Source organism: Astyanax mexicanus, chromosome 3 (genome assembly GCF_023375975.1).
Source record: "Astyanax mexicanus isolate ESR-SI-001 chromosome 3, AstMex3_surface, whole genome shotgun sequence".
NCBI lineage: Eukaryota > Metazoa > Chordata > Actinopteri > Characiformes > Acestrorhamphidae > Astyanax > Astyanax mexicanus.
Window position 1 is genome coordinate 44,313,841 of NC_064410.1, and position 23,385 is coordinate 44,337,225.

Below are 23,385 nucleotides of genomic sequence, written 5' to 3' on the forward strand. Positions count from 1 at the left end.
ATTGTTAGCAACATTAGCATCAGTGACTGAACTGGCCTACCAATGGTCTACCATTTAGAGGGCAGAGGTTTGTGGGAAAGTCATCTGCTGCCATCTTCTGGCTATATGCGGTACTACAGTTGTGTTCAGTAGCATCTTTCATACTAAGGGTTGCCCATTCTGCTCAATAAGGTATACCACCTTGGACAGTTTTGAGATCCATCACTCCAACACTCTTCTTACTCTAATATTGAGACGTCCCTGAAGGCCTTTACTACCTGGCCTACCTGGTTTGAGATAAACTCTTCAAAGTGATTGATCCCCTTCTATGTAAGGGGTTTATTTAAAAGTAAATGCTATACAGTATATAGAATACTGACAACTTAAATAATCATTTAAACATGTAACTGGTTCTTTGCCTGGTAAAACTGTTAAACTGTTAACAGAAAAAAATACTGCAGACAGGTTTATACAGGTCAGGACCGCAAACAGTATTTTGCACTGTATAGAGCCTTCTTATTTGGAACTCAAAAAAACAGGCATATCTCCTCTTAAGGAACTAAAACATGAATTTTACTGTAATTTATTAGGCCTATTTCACATTCTAAAATGTACAATATCATTAAACATTAAAGTTGATTAGTTGATGTGTTAGCTTTTTTGTTAAGCTATTTTATATACATTACCAGTCAAACGTTTGGGCACACCTTCATTGGTTAAATTCAGTGTTTTTCCATTATTTAACTTTTTTTTTGCATTGTAGATTAATACTAAAGTCATCAAAACTATGAAGCACATATGGAAAACATATGAAATTATTTAGGAAAAAAAAAACAATGAAAGAAAGCAGAATGTGTTTAATATTCCAGATTTTTTTTTAAAGTAGCACCTCTAGCTTAGATGGGAGCTTTGCACTTCTTGGCTTTGATTTTCTCAGTCAGATTTATGAGGGAGTCACTTGGAATGGCTTTCAGTTAATAGCTGTGCTAAACTTGTCAACATATTATGTTTGAGAGCATCAGTTGTAAAGTTGCGAAGAGGTAGAATTAGTATAAAGTAAATAGTCCTATTTGACTAACGTTCTTATATATAGTATGGCAAGAACTATTCAACTAAATAAAGAAAAAAAAATAAGAAATGAAGGTCAGGCAATGCAAAATGAAAAAGTAAAATAGATATAATCCTGAAAATGGTTTTGTTGACTCAACAAAAGCAGTGGTGCTATATAAAACTGTTTTTAATACAGCCTGTAACCACATACAAGAGGGTTTCCTTGTAAGCTATATGATCTGGTTAAAAACTGTTTATACATTTATACTAAATGTTCTTCTGTTGCCTTTACTTAATAATTGTTTATGATTCATTTTATTTATTATTTGAGTTTACTTAAGTGGCTCTTTATTTTTGCAACATAAGTAAACAAGGCTATATGTACGCTAAGATAATATTATAGTGATAGTCAAGTAGTGATGTGTTTACACTGCTCTGATTTTCACTAAACTGCTAAGTAATTTCATAAACAATTCCTTATTACCATTTTTGCAGAAAACTTGTGTTTATCTGTTTTTCCCTTTTTAGCATCATGTGAATTATTTTTTATGTGTTTCATTAAAACTCAAGCTAATTTCAGATGAAGTCTAAGGTGATCAAGGTGGTTGTAAAGCTGTTCATTCAGCTGGTTATCCAGCTTTTGACCAGCACATTGTATATGGCATTTTTTGGTCTTTCTCTGCTGTAAAGTTTTCAGCAGATAGGTTCTCCTGTGAAGTTCTTTGCTATGTTTTTTTATAGGTTAGTAAAAGTTGTGTTAGTGGTAGCCACCTTGTATTCTGAATTTCTCTCTGTATGTTTCTCCAGTGAAAGAAATGAAAAGAAAGAGTCTTGGACACGCGCTCTCATTCACAGAACCCCAAACCTTTATTCACCACAGCTTGCTCACAAAGATATATGTGTTAGGGGAAGAAAGCGCACAAACAGGAGAAGAGGAGGATGCAGAAGGAGGGTGTGTGATACTGGGTTCTCCACCTGCACCAAGAGTAATGGTTCACTCCCACAACACTTCGGACACACACACACACACACACACTTGTACACAGCCACACTTGCACCTACGTACGGATGGATGGAGACGGTGAAGCCACTGTTTGTTTTTTTATTTCCTGTTCTCCTTTGTGCCCTATGGTGCCCGTCTGCCTGCGAGTTATTTCCATCTCTTTCCCTTTGCCATGTTTGGTAACTGGCAGGTCCTGTTGTGCTTGGTTAAAGGACGCCTTCGTTTCGACATTACTTTCTACTTATCTTTCTACTACACTTTGATGTTATACTAAAAAGAGAACCACAAATAAATGCGTTCTACCTCTTTCCCTCTATTATCTTCTATGGAAATGCAAAGAAGACACAGACCGATCTACACTAACTGGGCACAAAAGTGACCGCGAGGCACAAAGATGTCAAAATGTAACAAAGGCAAAGTTGAAACTGAAGATTTAGCAAGCCCCTCCTGAGCGATATGTCATGTTTGCTAAAACATTAAAAATGTGTGTGTGTATGTATGTGTGTGTTGATGTGGGGTGTGTATGGGCATGTATAGGTTGTGTGTGTGCATGTCCATTAATGAACAGTGCAGCGTGTGTATGTACGGAAAGAGATAAAAGACCAGATAGACTGACCGCCAGAGCTGGCTCATATATATGAATCTCCTGTGTGATCTACCTCTCACAAGAGTCAGGATGTGTGTGTATGTGTGTGTGTGAGTGTGAGCAGGGACGTCCTACACTCTCCACACGGACACAGATACGGACATGGCCACTGGGGTTGAAAAGAGGTGAAACTGCGAAACGTCAGCTAGCTGGCAAACTCACAAACACTGAAGCCTGGTACAAGAGAAACTGCAGCAGATTCCAGAGAGAGAAAGAGAGAGAGGAAATGAATTACATCCATTAATACAGAAAGAAAGAGAGAGAGAGAGAGACAGATAGAAAGAGAAAACTATAAAATGGCACACTGCAATACTTTTGTAGTCTCATATATAACAAAAAAGGAAGTATTTACAAAAAAATCAATACCCACTTTCACTGGATTTGTTTCAAATTTCAAGCAAAAACATTCTTGTTTAGGGAGCAGTGGGATGCATGATACTTCTGGTTTTTCTCTTTTTTTTTGAAGGGTAAGGGTGGGGGGAGGGGTGGTGTCGGTGCGTGGGTGGGGTGGGTGGGTTGGTTGTCTGGTTGGGGAAGGGGCATCCTTCTCCCTCGGGGTGGGGCGGGGTGTCTGAGACTTTTTCTCTACATGGGGCGGGTGGTCAGGCGGACTGGGGGCGGAGTTTGAGAAGGGGGTTTAGAGGGTGGGAGAGGGTGCAGTAGAGGTGAAGAGATGCTCATGCTGTCAACTCTTCCCGCAGCTCTTTGTTCCTGCGCACCACCTCGGCATGCTTCTCCTGCGAACACACACAAACACACACACACATTGTATTCAGTTTTTTCTCCAGAACTACTGTCAGACTATTAAGATCTATATTTTGCATTTAGTTCATATGCCAATGTAATAAAATAATCCTTTATAAACTGTATAAACTAAGACTTGAATTAGCATCGTGGAGAAATTACACAATTCTTTAAATGTAACCTTTATTTCATTATAGTTACAAATGCAGTCAATGAATACAGTCAAATACAGGCTAACATTCAGATATAAAACATCTGATCAATGCTGATAAAGAGTATTTTGTGTTCAATGACTTTTCCATGTTCGATGGAAGCTCAAGAACATTGCACTGATCTGTGTGTGTTATGTGTGTAGGGGCTTTGAATTGAATGCATTGAATGTGGACGAGATTTTTGCACATAGTCACTTGTCTGTTCCAATTCCATATAAGAAAGTATAATTAAAAGTGTGTTATTAAATTTCAAATTTATTTATATAGCACTTTTTACAACTAATGTTGCCACGAAGCAGCTTTACAGAACAAAGAATCAGACAAAACACTAAACATACAATAAAGAAACTCTAGTGAGCGCAAGGAAAAACTCCTTGGGAGGACCAAGACTCACATATAGGGGGGGGGCCATCCTACCACTGGTCAAACAGCTTTTTAATGAATATTAAGTCATTATGCATTCACACAGGTTATCAAATATTATGAACTATCTGTAATACAACTCTAAAGTGCAGTTTTAAAAATTGAATGTTTGTAGTGTATACAATCTCAACAAGAACGTTAGTGAGGTCAGGATGCCCTCCAGGATCCTCCCCTACCTGATCCCATAATTTGGAAGTATCTGAAAGAGCATCCTTATTCCAGAGAGCAGAGTTCCACTGCTCCACAGCTCAATGCTGGGATCATTCCACTAGTAGCAAAATGCCTGTGTGCATTTTAATTATTGTTTGATCATGAATTATGAATTGTTGCTCCAGAGTATATACAAACACCATGGAGTTTACCACAGACATATTTCATTGCATTAACAGGCACAAATATGTGTCACTAATGCTATATTGTGAGATTATACTGTTATCGGAATAAATCTTTTTTTATTGTCTTCTTTAGCTGGCCTCAATTTAATTCAGTTAAACTCAATTAAATACAATTTAGTTCATTTTCACTCAATTCAGCACATGTCATTCAATTAATTCCAATTCAACTCAATTCAGTTTAACTGAATCCATCCCAATTCAGTCCAATCACACACTAAACCATTAAAATGTAATTAAAGCCTCAATGTCGTTTATAACATTCTTTATTGTGGTTTAGTGTTTCAGGGTGCCTTCGTGTCTATGTTACCTTCTGGCTCTCTCCTTTTAATTGGGCTATTTTATTCAGATCTGCTACAGTCATTAGCCACACACGCTATAGCTCCACATTATCTCTCTGTACTGTTACATTAGCTATAGCTCACATTATCTCTCTGTACTGTTACATTAGCTATAGCTCCACATTATCTCTCTGTACTGTTACATTAGCTATAGCTCACATTATCTCTCTGTACTGTTCCATTAGCTATAGCTCACATTATCTCTCTGTACTGTTCCATTAGCTATAGCTCACATTATCTCTCTGTACTGTTACATTAGCTATAGCTCACATTATCTCTCTGTACTGTTACATTAGCTATAGCTCCACATTATCTCTCTGTACTGTTACATTAGCTATAGCTCACATTATCTCTCTGTACTGTTATATTAGCTATAGCTCCACATTATCTCTCTGTACTGTTACATTAGCTGTAGCTTACATTATCTCTCTGTAGTTATATTAGCTGTAGCTTACATTATCTCTCTGTACTGTTACATTAGCTATAGCTCCACATTATCTCTCTGTACTGTTACATTAGCTATAGCTCCACATTATCTCTCTGTACTGTTACATTAGCTATAGCTTACATTATCTCTCTGTACTGTTACATTAGCTATAGCTCCACATTATCTCTCTGTACTGTTACATTAGCTATAGCTCCACATTATCTCTCTGTACTGTTACATTAGCTATAGCTCCACATTATCTCTCTGTACTGTTACATTAGCTATAGCTTACATTATCTCTCTGTACTGTTACATTAGCTATAGCTTACATTATCTCTCTGTACTGTTACATTAGCTGTATCTTACATTATCTCTCTGTACTGTTATATTAGCTGTAGCTTACATTATCTCTCTGTACTGTTACATTAGCTATAGCTCCACATTATCTCTCTGTACTGTTACATTAGCTATAGCTTACATTATCTCTCTGTACTGTTACATTAGCTGTAGCTTACATTATCTCTCTGTACTGTTATATTAGCTGTAGCTTACATTATCTCTCTGTACTGTTACATTAGCTATAGCTCCACATTATCTCTCTGTACTGTTACATTAGCTATAGCTTACATTATCTCTCTGTACTGTTACATTAGCTTTAGCTCACATTATCTCTCTGTACTGTTACATTAGCTATAGCTTACATTATCTCTCTGTACTGTTACATTAGCTTTAGCTCACATTATCTCTCTGTACTGTTACATTAGCTATAGCTCACATTATCTCTCTGTACTGTTACATTAGCTATAGCTCACATTATCTCTCTGCACTGTTACATTAGCTATAGCTCACATTATCTCTCTGTACTGTTACATTAGCTATAGCTCACATTATCTCTCTGTACTGTTACATTAGCTATAGCTCCACATTATCTCTCTGTACTGTTACATTAGCTATAGCTCACATTATCTCTATGTATTGTTACATTAGCTATAGCTCCACATTATCTCTCTGTACTGTTACATTAGCTATAGCTCACATTATCTCTATGTATTGTTACATTAGCTATAGCTCCACATTATCTCTCTGTACTGTTACATTAGCTATAGCTCCACATTATCTCTCTGTACTGTTACATTAGCTATAGCTCACATTATCTCTCTGTACTGTTGTTTTGTTCTGTTATTTGTTTGTACTGAGCGGGTCGACCCGAGTGGGAAGGGTTCCTCTGACTGAGTCTTGGTTCCTCCTAAGGTTTCTTCCTCTTAATGTTGGGAAGTTTTTCCTTGCCACTGTGTCCCACAATAATTGGCATCTCTGTGGTGCTGCTTATAAGAGGTGTGGCCCTTTTTTTCTCTGTAAAGCTGCTTTGTGACAACTACTGTTGTAAAAAACACTTTATAAATAAAATTGAATTGAACACTCTTTACTGTGTCCTCACCTTCTCCTGCAGGCGCTCGAGCATGGCCAACAGCAGAGCCTCGCGGTTCTTCGTGTTGTGCTCCATCTTCGAGGTGAGCTTCTCCTCTGCCATTTTGCTGAAGTTGCTGTTCTCCTCCATGGCTTTCAGCAGCACATCCCGCTCGTGCTCACGCTTCTCAGCCAGAGCCTTTAGCACCTGGGCCTCCTGAGACTGCAGACACAAAAAGAGAGATGGAGCGAGGGAGGGAGGGAGGAGGAGAGTGAGTGTGAAGAACAGTAGAGGACATCTGGAGAGTCACACTGTAGCAGATTCTCCTGATCAATAACTCACAGCCCGCAGGGAAAGCAAGAACTGTCAATAACCGTCTATAGTCTGTTACTCTGGATGAAATCGGGCATGGTGGCCAGTAAGTAACATCCAAATTCAATCCAATCAATAATGCCAATAAGCATCTGAGGTCCAGAATGAAGAACAGGAGATAATTGTGATAGATTCATTTCATTACATGGAGTTTAGGATTAAGACATTTCCAATAAATTATATTATATAAACAGAAACATCAGCTTTTCCTCTTCTGTGTTTTATAAATTAAGCTTTTTTCATTTATATTTCACAATGTCTCTTTTTTCAATTTGCCTGTTTTATTGTATTACCTATATTTGTTCTTTGTCCTGATTTAAAGCAAATTCCTTACACTCATGTGCTTGTTTTTGCAATAAAGTATTGAACTAGAATTTTTGATGGGCAAACTAGAATGTTCAGCCATAAAGAATGCGATTGCATGGAAAATATTTATAGATTTTTGGAGGAGAAAAATGCTGAAACCTGTTTAGTGCATCAATGTGCAAAACACTGCAGGCTCTCTTGGCACCAGTGGGATAATTATTTGAATCAGACAATAAAAAGTCTTTATGTTTAAAATGGTCTACTTTTTTTCAGATTGAACATTTTCCAGTTTCTGTACTGTTTCTTGTACATTATATAGACAACCTATGTTTTCTAAGCACTCTATAATTTCAATATATAGACACAAATCAGTGAGGAACTACCTTTTTTTTTTTTTGATAAATAAGACCAAGTTAGTCGGTGTCAGTTTTGTATAAAATTTTAAATATGTAATTGTTGCCTCATGGCATATACATGGTTTATGTTTAAGTAAAATTAAAATTGTTATTTAATTCTATAAACTACGGACAACATTTCTCCCAAATTCCAATTTAAAATATTGTCATTTAGAGCATTTATTTGCAAAAAATGAAAAAATGGCAGAAATAACAAAAAAGATGCAGAGCTTTCAGACCTCAAATCATGCAAAAAAAAACAAGTTCATATTCATAAAGTTTTAAGAGTTCAGAAATCAATATTTTTGGAATAATCCTGTTTTTTAATCACACATTTTCATACATCTTGGCATGTTCACCTCCACCAGTCTTACACATTGCTTTTGGATAAGTTTATGCCACTCCTGGTGAAAAAAATGGCTTGTGATCATCCACCTCTCTCTCATCATTTTAAGTGATCTCTTATTTTTTCAGAGCTGCAGATTAATGCCAGATTTTAGGCATATATTAAGCATTCAATATTTAGACACAAATCAGTGAGGAATTCCATTATTAAGACCAAGTTAGCTGCTATTAGTATTGTATAAAATTAAAGAATCAAATTGTTGTCTCATGGCAACATCCTGCAGCAAAGTTTTAAACTGTAACATGTTTAGTGCATTCCAATGTGGAAAACTCGTGCCACCAATAGGTTAATTATTTGAATCATACCATTAAAAATGCTTGATGTTTTATAATTCACTCACCCTCCTTCGGTCCTCAGCAGCCTCCAGCTTCTTCTGAATGTTTTCCAGAGAAACCTCCTTCTTGGGAGGAGAGGTGATGCTGTAGCCTCCATCCGACGTGGGGGAAGGAGGTTTCAGGATCACTTCGAAGGCCTGGCCAGAGGCCCGCTTGTTAATGGGCTTGACCTTCATGTCTGAGCACGCAGAAGACAAGAGGAGACATATGGCTATGCTTTAAAAGCAGCACTACGATCCAGAGCACAGCTTCATTAGAGGAGTTTTGAGGATTTATGGAAGACTTGAGTTTATGCATCCGTTAAAACGTCATTACAAAGCAATCTAAGGCATCTATCAAACATTTATTGTACTTAATAAAAAGGCAAATAAGAAAAAAAATGATAAAAGATTCATGCTGGCATGTAAACCGAAATCTCCTCGGTGTGTTAAAACGTTTATTCCAGCACACACTTCACATCCATTTTTATTAGCACCAGTGTTATTGGATAACCTCATTATCATTTTCATTTTCATTACCCACCTTCAAATTCGCCCATCATCTTATTGTGGGCCTCTGGGTAAAAGCAGGAGCAGATGAGGGAGACGAGGGACAGCTCCTTCATCTTCTCTTTGTAAGCTGTAGGGAAACACACACCACATCAAAACAAAGTCCTTGGCCCAGATTTGCAAATTCAATCCCAGAATGCTTATTACAGATCACATCCTCACACACTGTGAAAAAAAAAAAAAAAAAAAAAAAAAAATATATAAATAAAAAAACCTGAACATGAAAAAACAGCATCAAAGCAGGTTTCTCAGAGGGCTGAATTAGCAGAGGCATTGTCTCCATTTTTGTGGGCGTTTTTTTTGAAGCCTCGGAGGAGAGAGTGGGGGTGCCTCGTCCTCAAATGCTCTCGTCTCCCAAACAACCATATTCCCCATAGGATTTCTGCTGCTGCATCAAAAAAGGAGGTACATTATTTATTTAACTGCCAAAAAAACTAAATAAAATCCCATTTTCTGCTGGTACTGGTCTGATTTGGGAAGTGAGAAGGGCAATGCCAATGTACACCCATTGTATATTAATACAAAGTCAGATTTATTAATAATCTTATCTTGTATATTATTATAACTTAAATGCAAGTCATTCTGGACTATTTCCAATGCAATCAGAGTAAACATATTTTATTCTACGTCGTTTTTAAGCATTTCTATTGGTGCAATTATTACAAGGTTTTGAAATGATGTAAACAATGGCTACCAGATTCACTAGATTTAGTCAAAAAGTAAGAAATATTATTAAAAGATTATTAAAAGATGATCAAAAATTAAGATACTAGGCTTTTGTGTGAATGTGACAATATGAAATGTTACAAACTGAAAAAAGTATCAAAAAGTGAAAACAGACAACTAAAAACAAATACAGCATTTCCATAGAGATGATATTTATTATAGCTACAAAACAAATATGTAAACATCCAAGATTATACAAAGTATAAGTACAGTAATGGATAATAATTACATTTTGTCCATTTTAACAATGACCTTCCAAGAAATTCAATCAATGTTCCTGTATTCGAATCAGAAGATACTGAATTACTAATAAATGTCTGCTAGGGCTGAAGTGAATAATACATGTATTTTAAATATTTTCTACTTATTTTTATGGATGTTATTCTTGCCATTAGTATTACTGCATACTGTTGCCCTGTGGCAACAAATACTCTCTTTATGTATTTGTCATAATAATTGCCTCATGGCAACAGCATACAGCAAACAATCTGCAGTCTGTGCTTCATAAAATTATTAGCATTGTATTGGCACATCTCTTTATTGAATCATTGAATTCAGGTGTCGCATTGCCACAAGTGTTAAAAATCAAGCACACAGTCATGCAGTCTGTCTTTATAAACACTAGTGAAAGAATGGGCCATTCTGCAGAGCTCACTAAACTCCATCAGGGTACTGTAATATGATTTTTTTCTTCCTATACAGAGAATACAAGTCACTATCATTCTGCTGACTCAGTGACTGCAGAGTTGCAGCCTGCTGTTGGAGCTGCAACAGGGACCCATTTTACCCCCTATAAATGCCAACAGATATAGAATGGGATGTCATAAACACTCACATAGGCGTAATGTGTAGGTGTCCCAATTCTTTAGTGTTCTTTCTTTCTTTTAATGTTCATTAGAAGAACCTTTTTAAAGAAGAACCTATTTAACCTTTGATGAATTCAATAATCAAATATGTTAAAACCTTGTTTTAATTCTCACTGTCACGCTGCAACCAAACTGTTTCAGCTTGATATTGCTATATAATTCTGTAATATATTTTTTAAGATAATAAAAAAATTCAAAACATAATAATAGCCTGTATTTCAGTCTTGAATACAATCTTTTGTTTTGTGTTTGACTTTGCAATTGACTGTGAAGATTTAATGTTATTTTAGTATTACTGTTAATGTTTGCAGTTAATGCGCATGTACTGAATATTCTGCATGTTAGTGTTGTGGTAGATTTTTTTTACACTATAATTTATGCTGAATTATTAATTTTTTTAGTTTATAAAAGTTTACAAAAATAGACAAACAGATTTACAGATTTTATTGTTTCTATTAAATGGTTTAAGCTTTTATACTAAAACTTTAACATTTCATTTGTTGCAATATATTTGATTGTAAATTACTCATTTTTTCTTTGAGAGTTTTACCATATCGGAAAGAATATTATCACAAAAATAGCCTGAATCTTTGTGATATTATATTATGGCTATATCACCCACCCTTTCTGCCCTACTACTTAATGCAAAATCACTCACTTTTTTATGTAAATGTTTTTGTGTTAATGTAACAAATTACTACTCCAGATCATGTGAATGATCCTATTGGTCCTTTATAAAAACATAAAGTTAATCTGTAATTCTATAAATTGAATAAAAACAAAACAAACAAATGGATTTGCAAATAATGTTGAACAATAAAAAAGTATAAATCATTTTATAGTTTAATTATGATGCTGTTAAATGTGCTTAAATCGAACAAAAAAAAACAACATTAAAAAAAACTCTCTTAGAAGATTATACAGTGATGCAGCAACACCCTGAAGCATCCTGCACCACCGCAGCGAGTGCCCTCCATCCAGCACTCCACCCCCCTTCCACCCCCCCCCCCCACACACCAGAGAGGAAATCTGATCAACTCTTCCTCTTTTCGAAGAACTTATTAACCCTTCCCCACACGCTGAGGAATCACCTAGCACAGGCACTAAAGAGACGGAAGAACTCCCACTGGGATTATGAACTGAACCCTGAGGCAGGAGAATGGGGTAGCGGTGGTGGAGATGGTGGAGGTGGTGGGGCGGAGGGGGTTTGGCAGACGAATATTGAGTGCTCTCGCTGAGCGTTCACACACACACACACGCAAGCAGCCATTTCCTCCTCAGCTCTTCAGTGAGGAAGAAATGAGGGGGATTGGCAGTTCAGTGGAGTGTGTAATTCAGGTTAGCTGGCTGGTAAGCAGGTGAAGAAGGGAAATGTCAGAGAGGGCCTGGTGTTTCTCTTCGTGCTCTGAAATCACTGTAATTAAACAATGTCACTTAGAGAGGACGACCAGGGCTCAGTTGCTCAAACCTCACCAGAAGAGACCACGCCCGAAGTCTGTGCTGCACATCCACTAATTAAAACGCCCTCGGTAACAAACAGGTTGGCAACAAAGGCCACATCAATAAGGAAATGGCGGCCTTTTGTGTTGCTTCCTTGATAAAGCATCAGCATGGTCACCCTGAAAATCAATATATCACCCCCCCCCACCCCAGCCACCATCTCCTCCCCTCCCCTCCCCTCCCCTCCCCTCACACACCCTGTGTCCACTGTGTCCAGTGATGCAGATCTCTCCCCTTTACTATAGGTTTACTATAAGCTAGGGCTGGGCGATACTGTAAAAAAAAAAAAACTATAATCTATGTTATAATATATGAGCAATTCTAGATTATGTTCGATTAAATCCTCTAGGTCTTAGTTATCAACTGAAAAAGACAATTTTAATCAATTTTTTTCATCTAGTGAGACAAAATACTAACAAACAGCACTCAGTGAGAGCAATCTAAAGCTTTCATATACACAAACTACTGTTTCTTTTATATTTATGTTCAAAGGAGTCAAAATTGTGTAAAACTAAACAAAACTAAAAACAAAAGATTAATTAAGCTATTGTTTAAAAAGCAGTTTAACATAACTGCTGTATATTTCAGTTAAGAAAAAATGCTAAATATTAAAAAAAATCACTGCCCCACAAGCCTATCTACTGTATTTGTAAAGATGTACAAACTCGATTATCACATTTCAAAAATGCCATTAAAACAGTAATTTGATTATATTATACTTCCCAGCACTACCCTATTAATTCCCATGAAACTATCACTAAATGCAGACATGACAACACTCTTTTTCTGTCAGCTGCGACATTGTGAACACAGAAAAAGCCTAAGCGTTCGTCTTGCTTGTCAGAAAAGCTAGTGAGGCATGGTGGCGACGGCTGGGCCCAAGAGACCAAAATGTCACTTCTCAAAGACACAGAACAGCGTCTGGCCACGCCCCTGTGGTTCGCAGGTTCAGTCCTGGTTTCTGGGGTTAAAATGTTAAAATCTACCATATAAAGCACTGCTTTCCTGTGCACTCCAATCCCGAAACCTCATTTTTCCTAAAAGGTTTATCACACAGAAAGAAATAAAGCTGCTGGATTGGATTTGTGGCTCAGATTGGATTAGTTCCACCCAACCAAACCCACGGCTCAAATCCGGAGGGAAGATATTAAATACAGCAGGCCCAGCTAATCAACACTAGATCCAGGAGATAATAAACCTTTTCAAAAATCAGCATGAACTGGAAATCGTAACTTATTTTCCAACATACACTGATAGATTTCCCAGTATCAGGGAGTGTCACGGAGTTCACTTAATGCTAGGTGATGATCAGGCCTTACTGTACACCTCTTATTCCTCCCTAGGCTTTGGTTTCATGCAGATCAATAAGGTGCCAGGAAGGTGGCTCTCTCCACTAAGATCTGTTCAAGGTCTAATAAATATTCCATTGATTGTATTGATCGCTGTGCCATTTCTCATTAGGTTGAAGCCTCAGAAATGCTTATCAGATTGTTCTGTTTCCTCAGGAATTTTTAACAGAAATAGAGCCTGATTACCTGATTACTCTATTAATCTTGACAACTCAATTTGATGAAATTCTGATTAAAATAATTAAACGAAAAGCTTCTTAGCTAATCTGCAGTGACTGGGGGCCAATTTGCATGAAGATAAGGAATATTTTAAATGATCCCCACCCATATATTTTATTTTTCATTGGTACAACAGTATAAAAAACATACAGTTTTTTAAAAGAACATTTACAAAACTCTTCTTTACTAAGCTTTAATATTTCAAAAGGATTCTAATATTTTAGAAGGATGGGCAATATGACAATTGTTTTAGTACTGTGATTAGTTTTATGATTGTAATACTCAATACTTTTCATTATAGACAGTGTGACAAGCCCTGTTTAACTATAATACATACATTAAATTTGAAATAAAAATAGCTGAACTAGGTGTAGGACAATCTGCCGCTACTTTTTTTATTTGGTCTTTTTTTTTATTTTTTTATTTTAAGTATATTATGAATTGTGAAATTACCTACCCAAATCGCCCACCCCTACTTTGAAGGCCTTTGTACAGCCTGTTAGTGTTCATTTATCTCCAGTTATTCTTAGTTTATGTTTAAAAAATCCTGATTTTATCATCAAAATTCTCTCTCTGTATATAGATATGCGTAAATATACAGTAGAACAACTTAGTTAATTAATATTTGACATATTACCTAATTGTTCTATTGGTAACTTGAGGCTTTCTGTGTAAAATGGTGGGCCTATACTTTTTTCTAATCATCATTTTTTTTTTTTTTATAAAACCTTCATTTATTCTTCAAAATAGCCAATTATTTTATACCCAGTTAATTTGCAATGCAGGCAACAGTAACAGCTCAACCCATAACACCAAGGACACACATCAGGCCTGTCCATTCTTCCCAAATAGAACAAAAAAGTTGAAAGGACTGGTTTCACAAATATCAGAAATGCACCTGAGGCAAGCATCACCTTTTTTTTTTTAGGTGACAAGACATGACAACCAGTCCAGCACTCCTCACACAGCTCCCACCACCTCGACCAAATACCCATAATTCAATGAGACCAGCCTGCGCCCTCTGCCCAGCCCGGCCCGCCCCAGTCTTTCTGCTCGGCCCAATCTCAAGGGGTGAGGAGACATGTTTATGGGCCAGACGACTTGAGGCCATACACATCTATTTTATTACAGGGGTCTGTGAGTGCACACACACACACACACACACATACATACATCCACACATCAGTCATCTCTCTGAACAGCAGGGTTCCAGTCAGAAACACATGCATATGAATAGAGACGGCTCATGAATTAATCAAACACATCAGCGTGTGATCGTATTAATCAATGTAGAGGTGGTGACATGAAAGGAGCGGGGACTACTGTTTATCCTGTTAGGAGAAATGGGAGCAGGGAACACTGGACTCGAAGGTGAAAAATTGATGGTTCTGGGCCTAATTATTAAGGAAATATGATGGAAAAAATACAGAAAGGGAGTTGTCTATATCTATGAAGTGACCAGATAATTCATTGAAGGAATGATGTGTCTTGTCAGTAATAAAAAGCTATTATATAAATATAAGATAATATGGATAAAATGTAAAATGTATTTTTAAAGTTTAGTTGATACAATACAATTCTGATATTAATATGAACAATAAAGAGCCACAAGAAAAAAAACAGAACACGCCCACAGTGTATGTCTGTACCCACAAACTTCTAAAAAATTAATGTCAGTGTCGATTCATGTAATGATTCCAGTAATGAATGCCAGAAACTGACAAATACATGCTGTAAATAACATATCACATATCATAAAGCAAATCTCAAAAATGTTTAAAAATCATATCATATTACTAAAACATTCTATAATTTCTATCATGATATATATTGATATTGTATTGCTGTCCATCCCTAGATCAGTATCAATATAATACCCAGGCAGTGTATCATCATCATCACTTCTATTGTCCTGACAGCCGCGTCTAGAAGATGCTGTTGCACCCACATTTAATAGATATAGAACATGTTTTTCTAATATAAAATAAGGAGTGGGCGGATGGCCTGCGTTGCTATCTGGCTGCGCTGCGTCCATCATTGTTCAGCTGTAGAGCTGTAGTCGATCATATGGTGCGCCCTAGATCTTGGGTGGGGTCCTTCTGCATTATGCTGGGTCAGGCTCGAGGCTCGAGGCTTGGAATGATGATGGCACGTGCCGCATCCTTTGATGTGTTACCGTTATCTGCACGTCTTAAATCGGTTTTAGAGAGTACGCGAGCATTTTATTTTCGAATGCAGATCTTTTTTATTTTTTTGCGTGCAGCTGCAGATGAGATGGTGCATTGAGCATCCGTCACAGAGATGTGGGCTACTGACGCTCAGCCCTAAGGAGAGGAGGTACAGTGCAGACACTGCCAAAACCAAATCACTAAAAAACACACTAATAATCTAGACTATTTATTTTTTCTTATATTTGCAATATGTGCTTGGACCCCATTAATCGCCAATTCCACCATCATCATCACCTCCTCACTGAGCAGACCCATGGATCTTTTGTGCAGTAAGGGTGTCGCCTCCCCGCCGCAGCAGCATCCTCTACCTCCCCGCATCCTTCCTTCCACCCACCCAGCCTCCATCCCAGCATCTACACACCCGCATATAACAGGCAGTCTTACCGATTGCGGTCTTAGCCATGGTCGCAGGTGGAGCCGTGCGGGTGCTGCGTGCGTCCTGGTGGTCGGTGTGGAGAAACAGGACCGCCGTAAGGCACTGAGTCAGCAGAACAGCGCTCTGGGTGCGGAGAGAGAGGAGAGGGGGCGGGGCTTCGGAATTAATTACCGGCGTCAGATTGGATAGCAGAAGGTCAGGGTTGCCAGATTGCATCGATTGTTTCCAGCTCAATCCGGGTGCTAAACCTGTATTTTGGTAAAATGTCTAACACATAAAAATATCACATTTTTCTCATACATTACACTCACATTAAACAAGTGTGTTTATGTTATTTGTGCACATTTATAGACCTGGATAATATGTCTGTACCTTCAAAATTATACAAATATGAACGCCCGTCACTGATATATATGGTGCTGTAATACGTATTAAAATCTCAGAAAATTGTCTGTTTAAAATAAATAAAATATTACTAAAGCTTTTTCTATCATGATATACCAGTGCTTCTCAAAAAAAAGAATATCATTAAAAAGTTACTTTATTTCAGTAATTCAGTTGAAAATGTGAAACTCATATATTATATAGATGTATTACACACAGAGTGGTCTATGTTAAGCGTTTATTTCTTTTATTGTTGATTATTATGGCTTACAGCCAATGAAAACCCCAAAATCAGTGTCTCTGGAAATTAGAATATAATATAAGACCAATTGGTATTTTTGTCAGTCCTGCTGGAACATGACATCCTCATTAAAATTGTCAGCAGAGGGAAGCATAAAGTGCTGTAAGATTTTCCAGGAAACACTGCACTGACTTTGGACACCAGCAGATGACATTGCTCTCCAAACCATCACCTCAAGCAGCTTGGACTGTGTCTCTCCACTCTTCCTCCAGACTCTAATCCCTTGATTTTCAAATGAAATGTAAAATTTACTAATGATCAGTGATGGTTTGGAGAGACATGTCATCTGATGGTGTTGATCCACTCTGTAATATCACTCTGTAATGTCCAGTATCTATACTATAGATACTGGACATCCCTTCTATTGAATGCCTTCACCTACCAAGCTTACAATCTTGTCCCTGAATGCAATCAAATCATCACAGCAATGCTCCATAATCTAGTAGAGAATCTTCCCTGGTCCATAGAAACAGTTACTCAAAAAAAAAAAGATCTGGGTTGAATCTCTGATCATGCAGTACAGCATGCCATCAGCAGCTCCACACAGCTCTCCCTACATCACTTCTAAGGTGATATTGTTTGGGTAGCTGCACCCCATATCAGTTAATATTACTTAAAACTGAACAACTGAGATACACTAATCAAATAACGTAACGTCTACCTAACATTAATTAGAACATTATACAAAAAAATATCCCTTGGATCCTTGCATCATTTATTTCCATATCAAGTTACCATTTTCTGTACTGTAAAGTGTGAAAAAGTGTTGGGAATGCAATGAAAACTGTAGTGAAGTGTGAATTAATTGAGTGCTAACTTAAATTTCTCATGGAAACAGAAAAAGACTGGCAGGGGAAGAAGGTATATTTTATTTAGTATTAGGAACCAAAACACAAGCTAAACTTCGCTCGCTGAACTTGTAACTCTTAATCATATTGATTGCTTAGTCTTCTATAAAAACTTGTTAAATGGGTTACACAAATAACTATTTTAAAAGTGGTGAAAGAGTGTGGAGCTTTATACCCAGGAAAAGATTTGAAACAAACACTGTGGGAGTTAATTCATCACTGACTGTTTGCTGGGTATAGTCCCACAATGCACTGTAAATTATAATGTACAAGTAGTTTACTTTATCAGAAATGGAATACCCATAATGCATTACATTGTTTAGTTTAAAGCTTCTTGAGAAAGACTGACAATGTTCACAGTGTTTGTGATGCAATCTTCTGGCACACAGCAAAATTGTTCACTACCTTGTTGCATTCAGTGAAAAGAATAAGGCGCAGTTTAGCACACAGCTTCAGTTGTGAATCTTATTTTAATTTTAATAAAACATAAATGTTCTATTGGTGATTTTGTTGTTGCAGGCTTCTTAACAGCTAGTAGGAGTTTGAGGCATATGTTAACCTTGTAACTACAGTCCAAAACTAAAGAAGCAAAATTTAACATTTAGTCTCTTCTGATAAACTACATGTAAGAAAGTATTGATCACTGGTTTTAGGTGTCTTGTATGGTTCACTCTTTGAGCCACTACTACAAGGAGTAGGAGTCAAGTGAATTTTAATTTCACTAAAAAACACATTCCCGCTGGTGATTACCCCAGCTAAATTTGTGGAAAGCTGTGTGTGTGCGCACTCTCTGTAATCCTGCTAGGTCCGGATGGCAGTGGTCTCATGCTGTGGACCAATCTGTTATTTGCCCATAGTTGGCCTTAAAGGGGAATTCCACCATTTCATATTTGCATAATGAAATCATTGAGATGTAAGCAAAATTATTCAAAGTGATTAGACATGTGGAAGTGCATTTTTCTTCAGCAGAATTTTGATACAGCTCGAACATCATTTAGCATTTACATCATTAGCAGAATGCGATTACATGAAATGATTCCAAACATGCTGTTAAATGTAAAGTACATTCATATGCATCTGCATATTCTTATTAAGGCATTTGAATAATTAGAGGTGTGTCATTTTGTATTTTATTCTCACTAGATAACTGTGTTTCTATTATATTCTATTATATACAGTTTCTTTAATTGAATAGTATTAATTTCTTAATATTGGCAAATGTCAATTGGTTTAAATATAATAATATTTTCCTGGGGTGCCCTCATTTTAAAATTGACTACATATCAAGTAAGTAGGAACAAATAACCATATACTGTATATCTACAGTTTATGGGAAGTAGGCAGATCTATTGTGAGCTATATGCACCAAATAGACATATTTATCCGAGGAGAGAATGCCCACAAACCTCCTCTGGTAGAGTTTAGCAGGCCTTCCCTATATAATCTGTTTGAGCTGACATCTTTAATGGAAAATGCACAGCCTTGTGTGGCCCTGAATGCTGCTGAGATTTGGTTGGCAGATTATTTCAAGAAAATATATTACAACAAATATAAATAACAATAGGGAACAAAAGAGATCTCCTACTAACAAAGGCTAGCAGGTGTGTTACAGGTGTTACAGGCGATGTCTTAAGTCTGCCCAGTGGTGTTGACCAGGTTGTGTGTTATGTCAGCTTGCCCGAGACTGTGGGCAGTGTTGAAATGTGACTCACTGGTGCATGTGTGTGTGTGTGTGTGTGTAGTTGCTTATTAGTCATCACCCTGCACATTCTCCCACTCAGTAAGGTTGGTGGAGCTACCTGGGGCTACTGTATCACATGACTGAGTTGCCGCTCATTATCCACTGTGCTTCACACTGTCTCTGGAGCACAGCAGGGACTAAACATCATGTAGACTGAAGTGGACCCTTTAGTGGACCTCAGGTTTTATAGGTTTTCAGCCATCCAGAATCCATGAGGAAAATGTTGAGGATGATAATGATGTGAGTCAGGCTGATTTTGACCTGTACAACCCGATTACATTGTAAATATTGTTATAATTATATAAATATTATTTAAATTAAGTAACAAAGGTTTTAGGGCAGATTTGTATAGTGTGTATTTACTAAATAAATAATAAATACAATTTATATAAAACAAAAACATATGAAATCACCATAAACACCTGAAATATTATTTGGGCACAATCCAAATCAGTAAATAGCTAATTTACTGTATTTAGTGTAAATGGTGTAGTAGAAAAATGCATATGTCAATGTTTTTGTTTGTTTTGTTTTGTTGTTCAGTCTATTGTGCACTTTGCACACATGATAATTTTATTGTTGATTAAAGAAAGAGAAATCTGCTTTTGAGAATTGCACATTCATAACACTGTGTTAACACTCTCTGGTCCCAGTTATACACATAAACCTATTTGACCAGGGATAATAACAATAATAAAAAAACGTAACTGCAGTGGAAAAAAAAAAATTTAAATAACAAACTAAAAACTTCAAATAAAAATTATTTTCCAGCCAAAAAATACAACCAAAACTACAAATTTCCATCTGTCCAATCTGGCAACACTGATTAAGGTGCTTTTCAGACATAAAGTGAGCATATGAGGCAGTGGGGACTTCACAGGCTTCTTTCATGTGTGCCACACTAGCTCGGGTAACTGGCTACTGAGGTCTCCTGACACCCGCCCACTCCCCCAGCTTACTGGAAGATTCACGTCAAATACTGCAAAAATGGGTCAGAAACAGCCCCCATCTGATAAATGGTTTGGCCTGCGTAGGAATAATGACCTGTTTATGTTAAATACAGCGAAACAAAACAGGTTTCCTGGCAGCAATAAGAAGAGTAAATTAATCTGAGAAAATAAAATGGATGACTGATGATACATTCCCTGTTTTGTAAAATTACACCAACAGTTGAATGGCCATCATTATTAATACAGTTTTCAGCAGGCATAATGCTTTGTATTTAAAGTTCCATTTTAGATTGATCTGTTTTGGTCCTTAGCTAAATCTACACTCTACACCATGATTATAGAAAACATTCTATAAAAAATGAAGCCAGAATTGTTGTCAGATTTACAACCAGGGTCTGCACAGTGGATCCCCCTGCCCGTTCCCTTCTCCCAGAAAAAGCATGTCTCAGACTGCCTTCATTGAGTTTACAGCGAAGCCAAAAGGAAAAAAAAGCTTAAACTAGAAATCACATTTGTCCAGAAATTGTAGTTTTAATTCTAAAACTTAAGTTTAATAGTTTAATATTTTATTTAATATTTAAAATGATTTAGATTTCCATCAAATAGCTCAACACTTTCTGCTCAGTTTGTCACTGAGACAAACCAAAGATATCTTAATCTATTGATCCCCAAGCTGTTACAAAAGAGTTAGCATGCAACAATAATGACTGAGAGGAAAAGAATAATTCTTGAAATGGCCAGAAAGTGATTTTGATAGATAGGGCTCGTGTGGCTGTAGTTTCTCATTCTAAACTACCTGCAGCACACCTGATTCCACTTGTTTAATCCACTGGTCAATCTTAAAACTGATTACCTGAACTTTTGCTTGGCTGTAATGAAAACCACACCAGCCCTTTGCAGCTAAGTTATGACACCTGTAACCTACACTAGTATTAGCTGGCTGGCTAATAGCTAATTAGATCACATTTTATGTGTTATGTTAGAATTACAAAATAAAATGCAAATAAGTTGCAAATTGTGTGTTAATGCAACAAAAAACACACCACATGATCAATAATAGTACGATTAACTAGCTAGCGGCCTATTAGCACGACTACAATTCAGCTACTTCATGTAATGTACAGAAAGGACATGTAGACATTTGTTCCAGCCAGGACTGTCAATCACATCAAGTATAACCCTGCCTTTGCCCAATATAGAAGATTTGGCACTAAAAGTTATGGGATGGGCAAAAAAACACATCATACTGTAATCAGCCATTAAAGGCACTAGACCTGCTGTGGGTTCACCTTTGAGACATTGTGCTGTTCATGTTTTCAACAGTGTACATATGTACAAAACACGCACATTCTTAAAACATAAAATTAAATATGCTTTGTGCAATCTATAGGCATGTCTAGCATAAATAATGAAGGAAGCAGCATCTGCAACATGAATAATAAAGAGTGTGTGGTCTGAACAGAGCTGTCCTGCACACGAACAACAGCACGTGAACATACTAACACCCCTCTGATATTTGCAACACATCAGGAACAAGAGCAACGTCAAACCTTATCTCACATTTTTACGCATTCTATCACAAATAAAACACAGAGCAATCTAATAAAAAAACTACAAGACTGTGACATGACCTATATGACCATGCATTACAATGTTAACTGTATTAGTTAATTTACAAGTCCTTAATCATTCGCTAATGCAGACAGTCACCCACACTTAGTCTCACTGGGGGTTCTGTATTCTGTATTTTCTATGTTTAATGTTTTGCCTGATTGTTTGTCCTGCGATCATGTTTCTGTAAAGCTGCTTTGTGCCAACACCAGTTGTAAAAAGCGCTATACAAATAAATTTGATTTGATTTGATTTGATTTAGATACGGTGCATAGTGTATGTCATCAGTAATGCAGATTTATTTTCAGCCACAAGGTGGTAGTAATACCTTTATATATTATTTTGCATCATTAAACACATGCTTTACATTATCAATGTAATCAGTAACTATGACCCATAAACTGTTACATCATCTGTTTCACTGCATCAATAATAAAAATGCATTGCATACTTTAAAATATTCATAAATAAAGGCTAACAGTAAAGAGGCCACAAAGAGAACCACTGTAATGGACAAAGAATGAAAGCTCAGGATTAATGACTGTATATAATAAGCATGGACAGTACAACATCTCACAAAAGTCAGCAAGAGGCTGTATAGTGTTAAAGGCCCTGGAAAAGTAAAAAAAAAAAAAAAAAAAAGATTCTCACAGCATCACTCCCCCTGTAGGCAGCAGTAAGTCTGATTGGGAAAAAAGATTATGGCATTCTCAACCCTCCTCATATTCAAACTGATTAGCTGTAACATATCTTGTATCTGGGGTCAGAGTAGGGGGAAATTCGGTTCATTATTCAGCTCTTTCCTGCAGAATCAGAGCAGACTTAAACTACTGGAACATCTCCTGGAGTGTTTATCACTCCCTTGAGTCTATGATGTTTGTGCGAGCCTCCAGCGAAATCTGGAGCAGGTACTGATAGGAGCAGATAGAAAACAGATGCTTGAGACTCCCCAAAAGAAATATTCTGATCACTACATACTTCTTTAAGGGTTAATAAATGAAAAGCAAATAAAATTTGTCTTTGTTTTCTCTGATCCAAAATATGATCCTAATGCATGGGAACGAGATAATTAAGGCATGGGAATGAGATAATTAAAGTGTGGCCATGACTTATAAAGCGTGGGAACGAGTTAATTAAATCGTAGCTATTAAGGTGTTTCACAGCTAACAAAGCAAGCAGCTCTCAGGGTCCATCAGCTTTTAGTATGAGAATTAAGTGTCTTTTACTTAGAATTATGAGATGTCTCACTGCAGGAGATGACTCCAAAATATCACCATAATTTATTCCAAGATGAAA

The 23,385-nt window shown here is 36.9% G+C and overlaps 1 protein-coding gene across 1 annotated transcript; it reads right to left on the reverse strand.

Annotated features, from left to right (window-relative positions):
• Positions 1-1,872: 1,872 nt before the first annotated feature.
• Positions 1,873-16,395, reverse strand: stmn2b (stathmin 2b). The gene is made up of 5 exons (XM_022683190.2): positions 16,263-16,395; positions 8,962-9,057; positions 8,445-8,617; positions 6,656-6,847; positions 1,873-3,415 (listed from the first exon to the last, which is right to left on the reverse strand). Exons 1-5 carry the CDS (start codon positions 16,279-16,281, stop codon positions 3,356-3,358), a joined length of 540 nt encoding a protein of 179 aa, XP_022538911.1. The 5' UTR covers positions 16,282-16,395; the 3' UTR covers positions 1,873-3,355.
• Between the last annotated feature and the right edge of the window lie 6,990 nt (positions 16,396-23,385).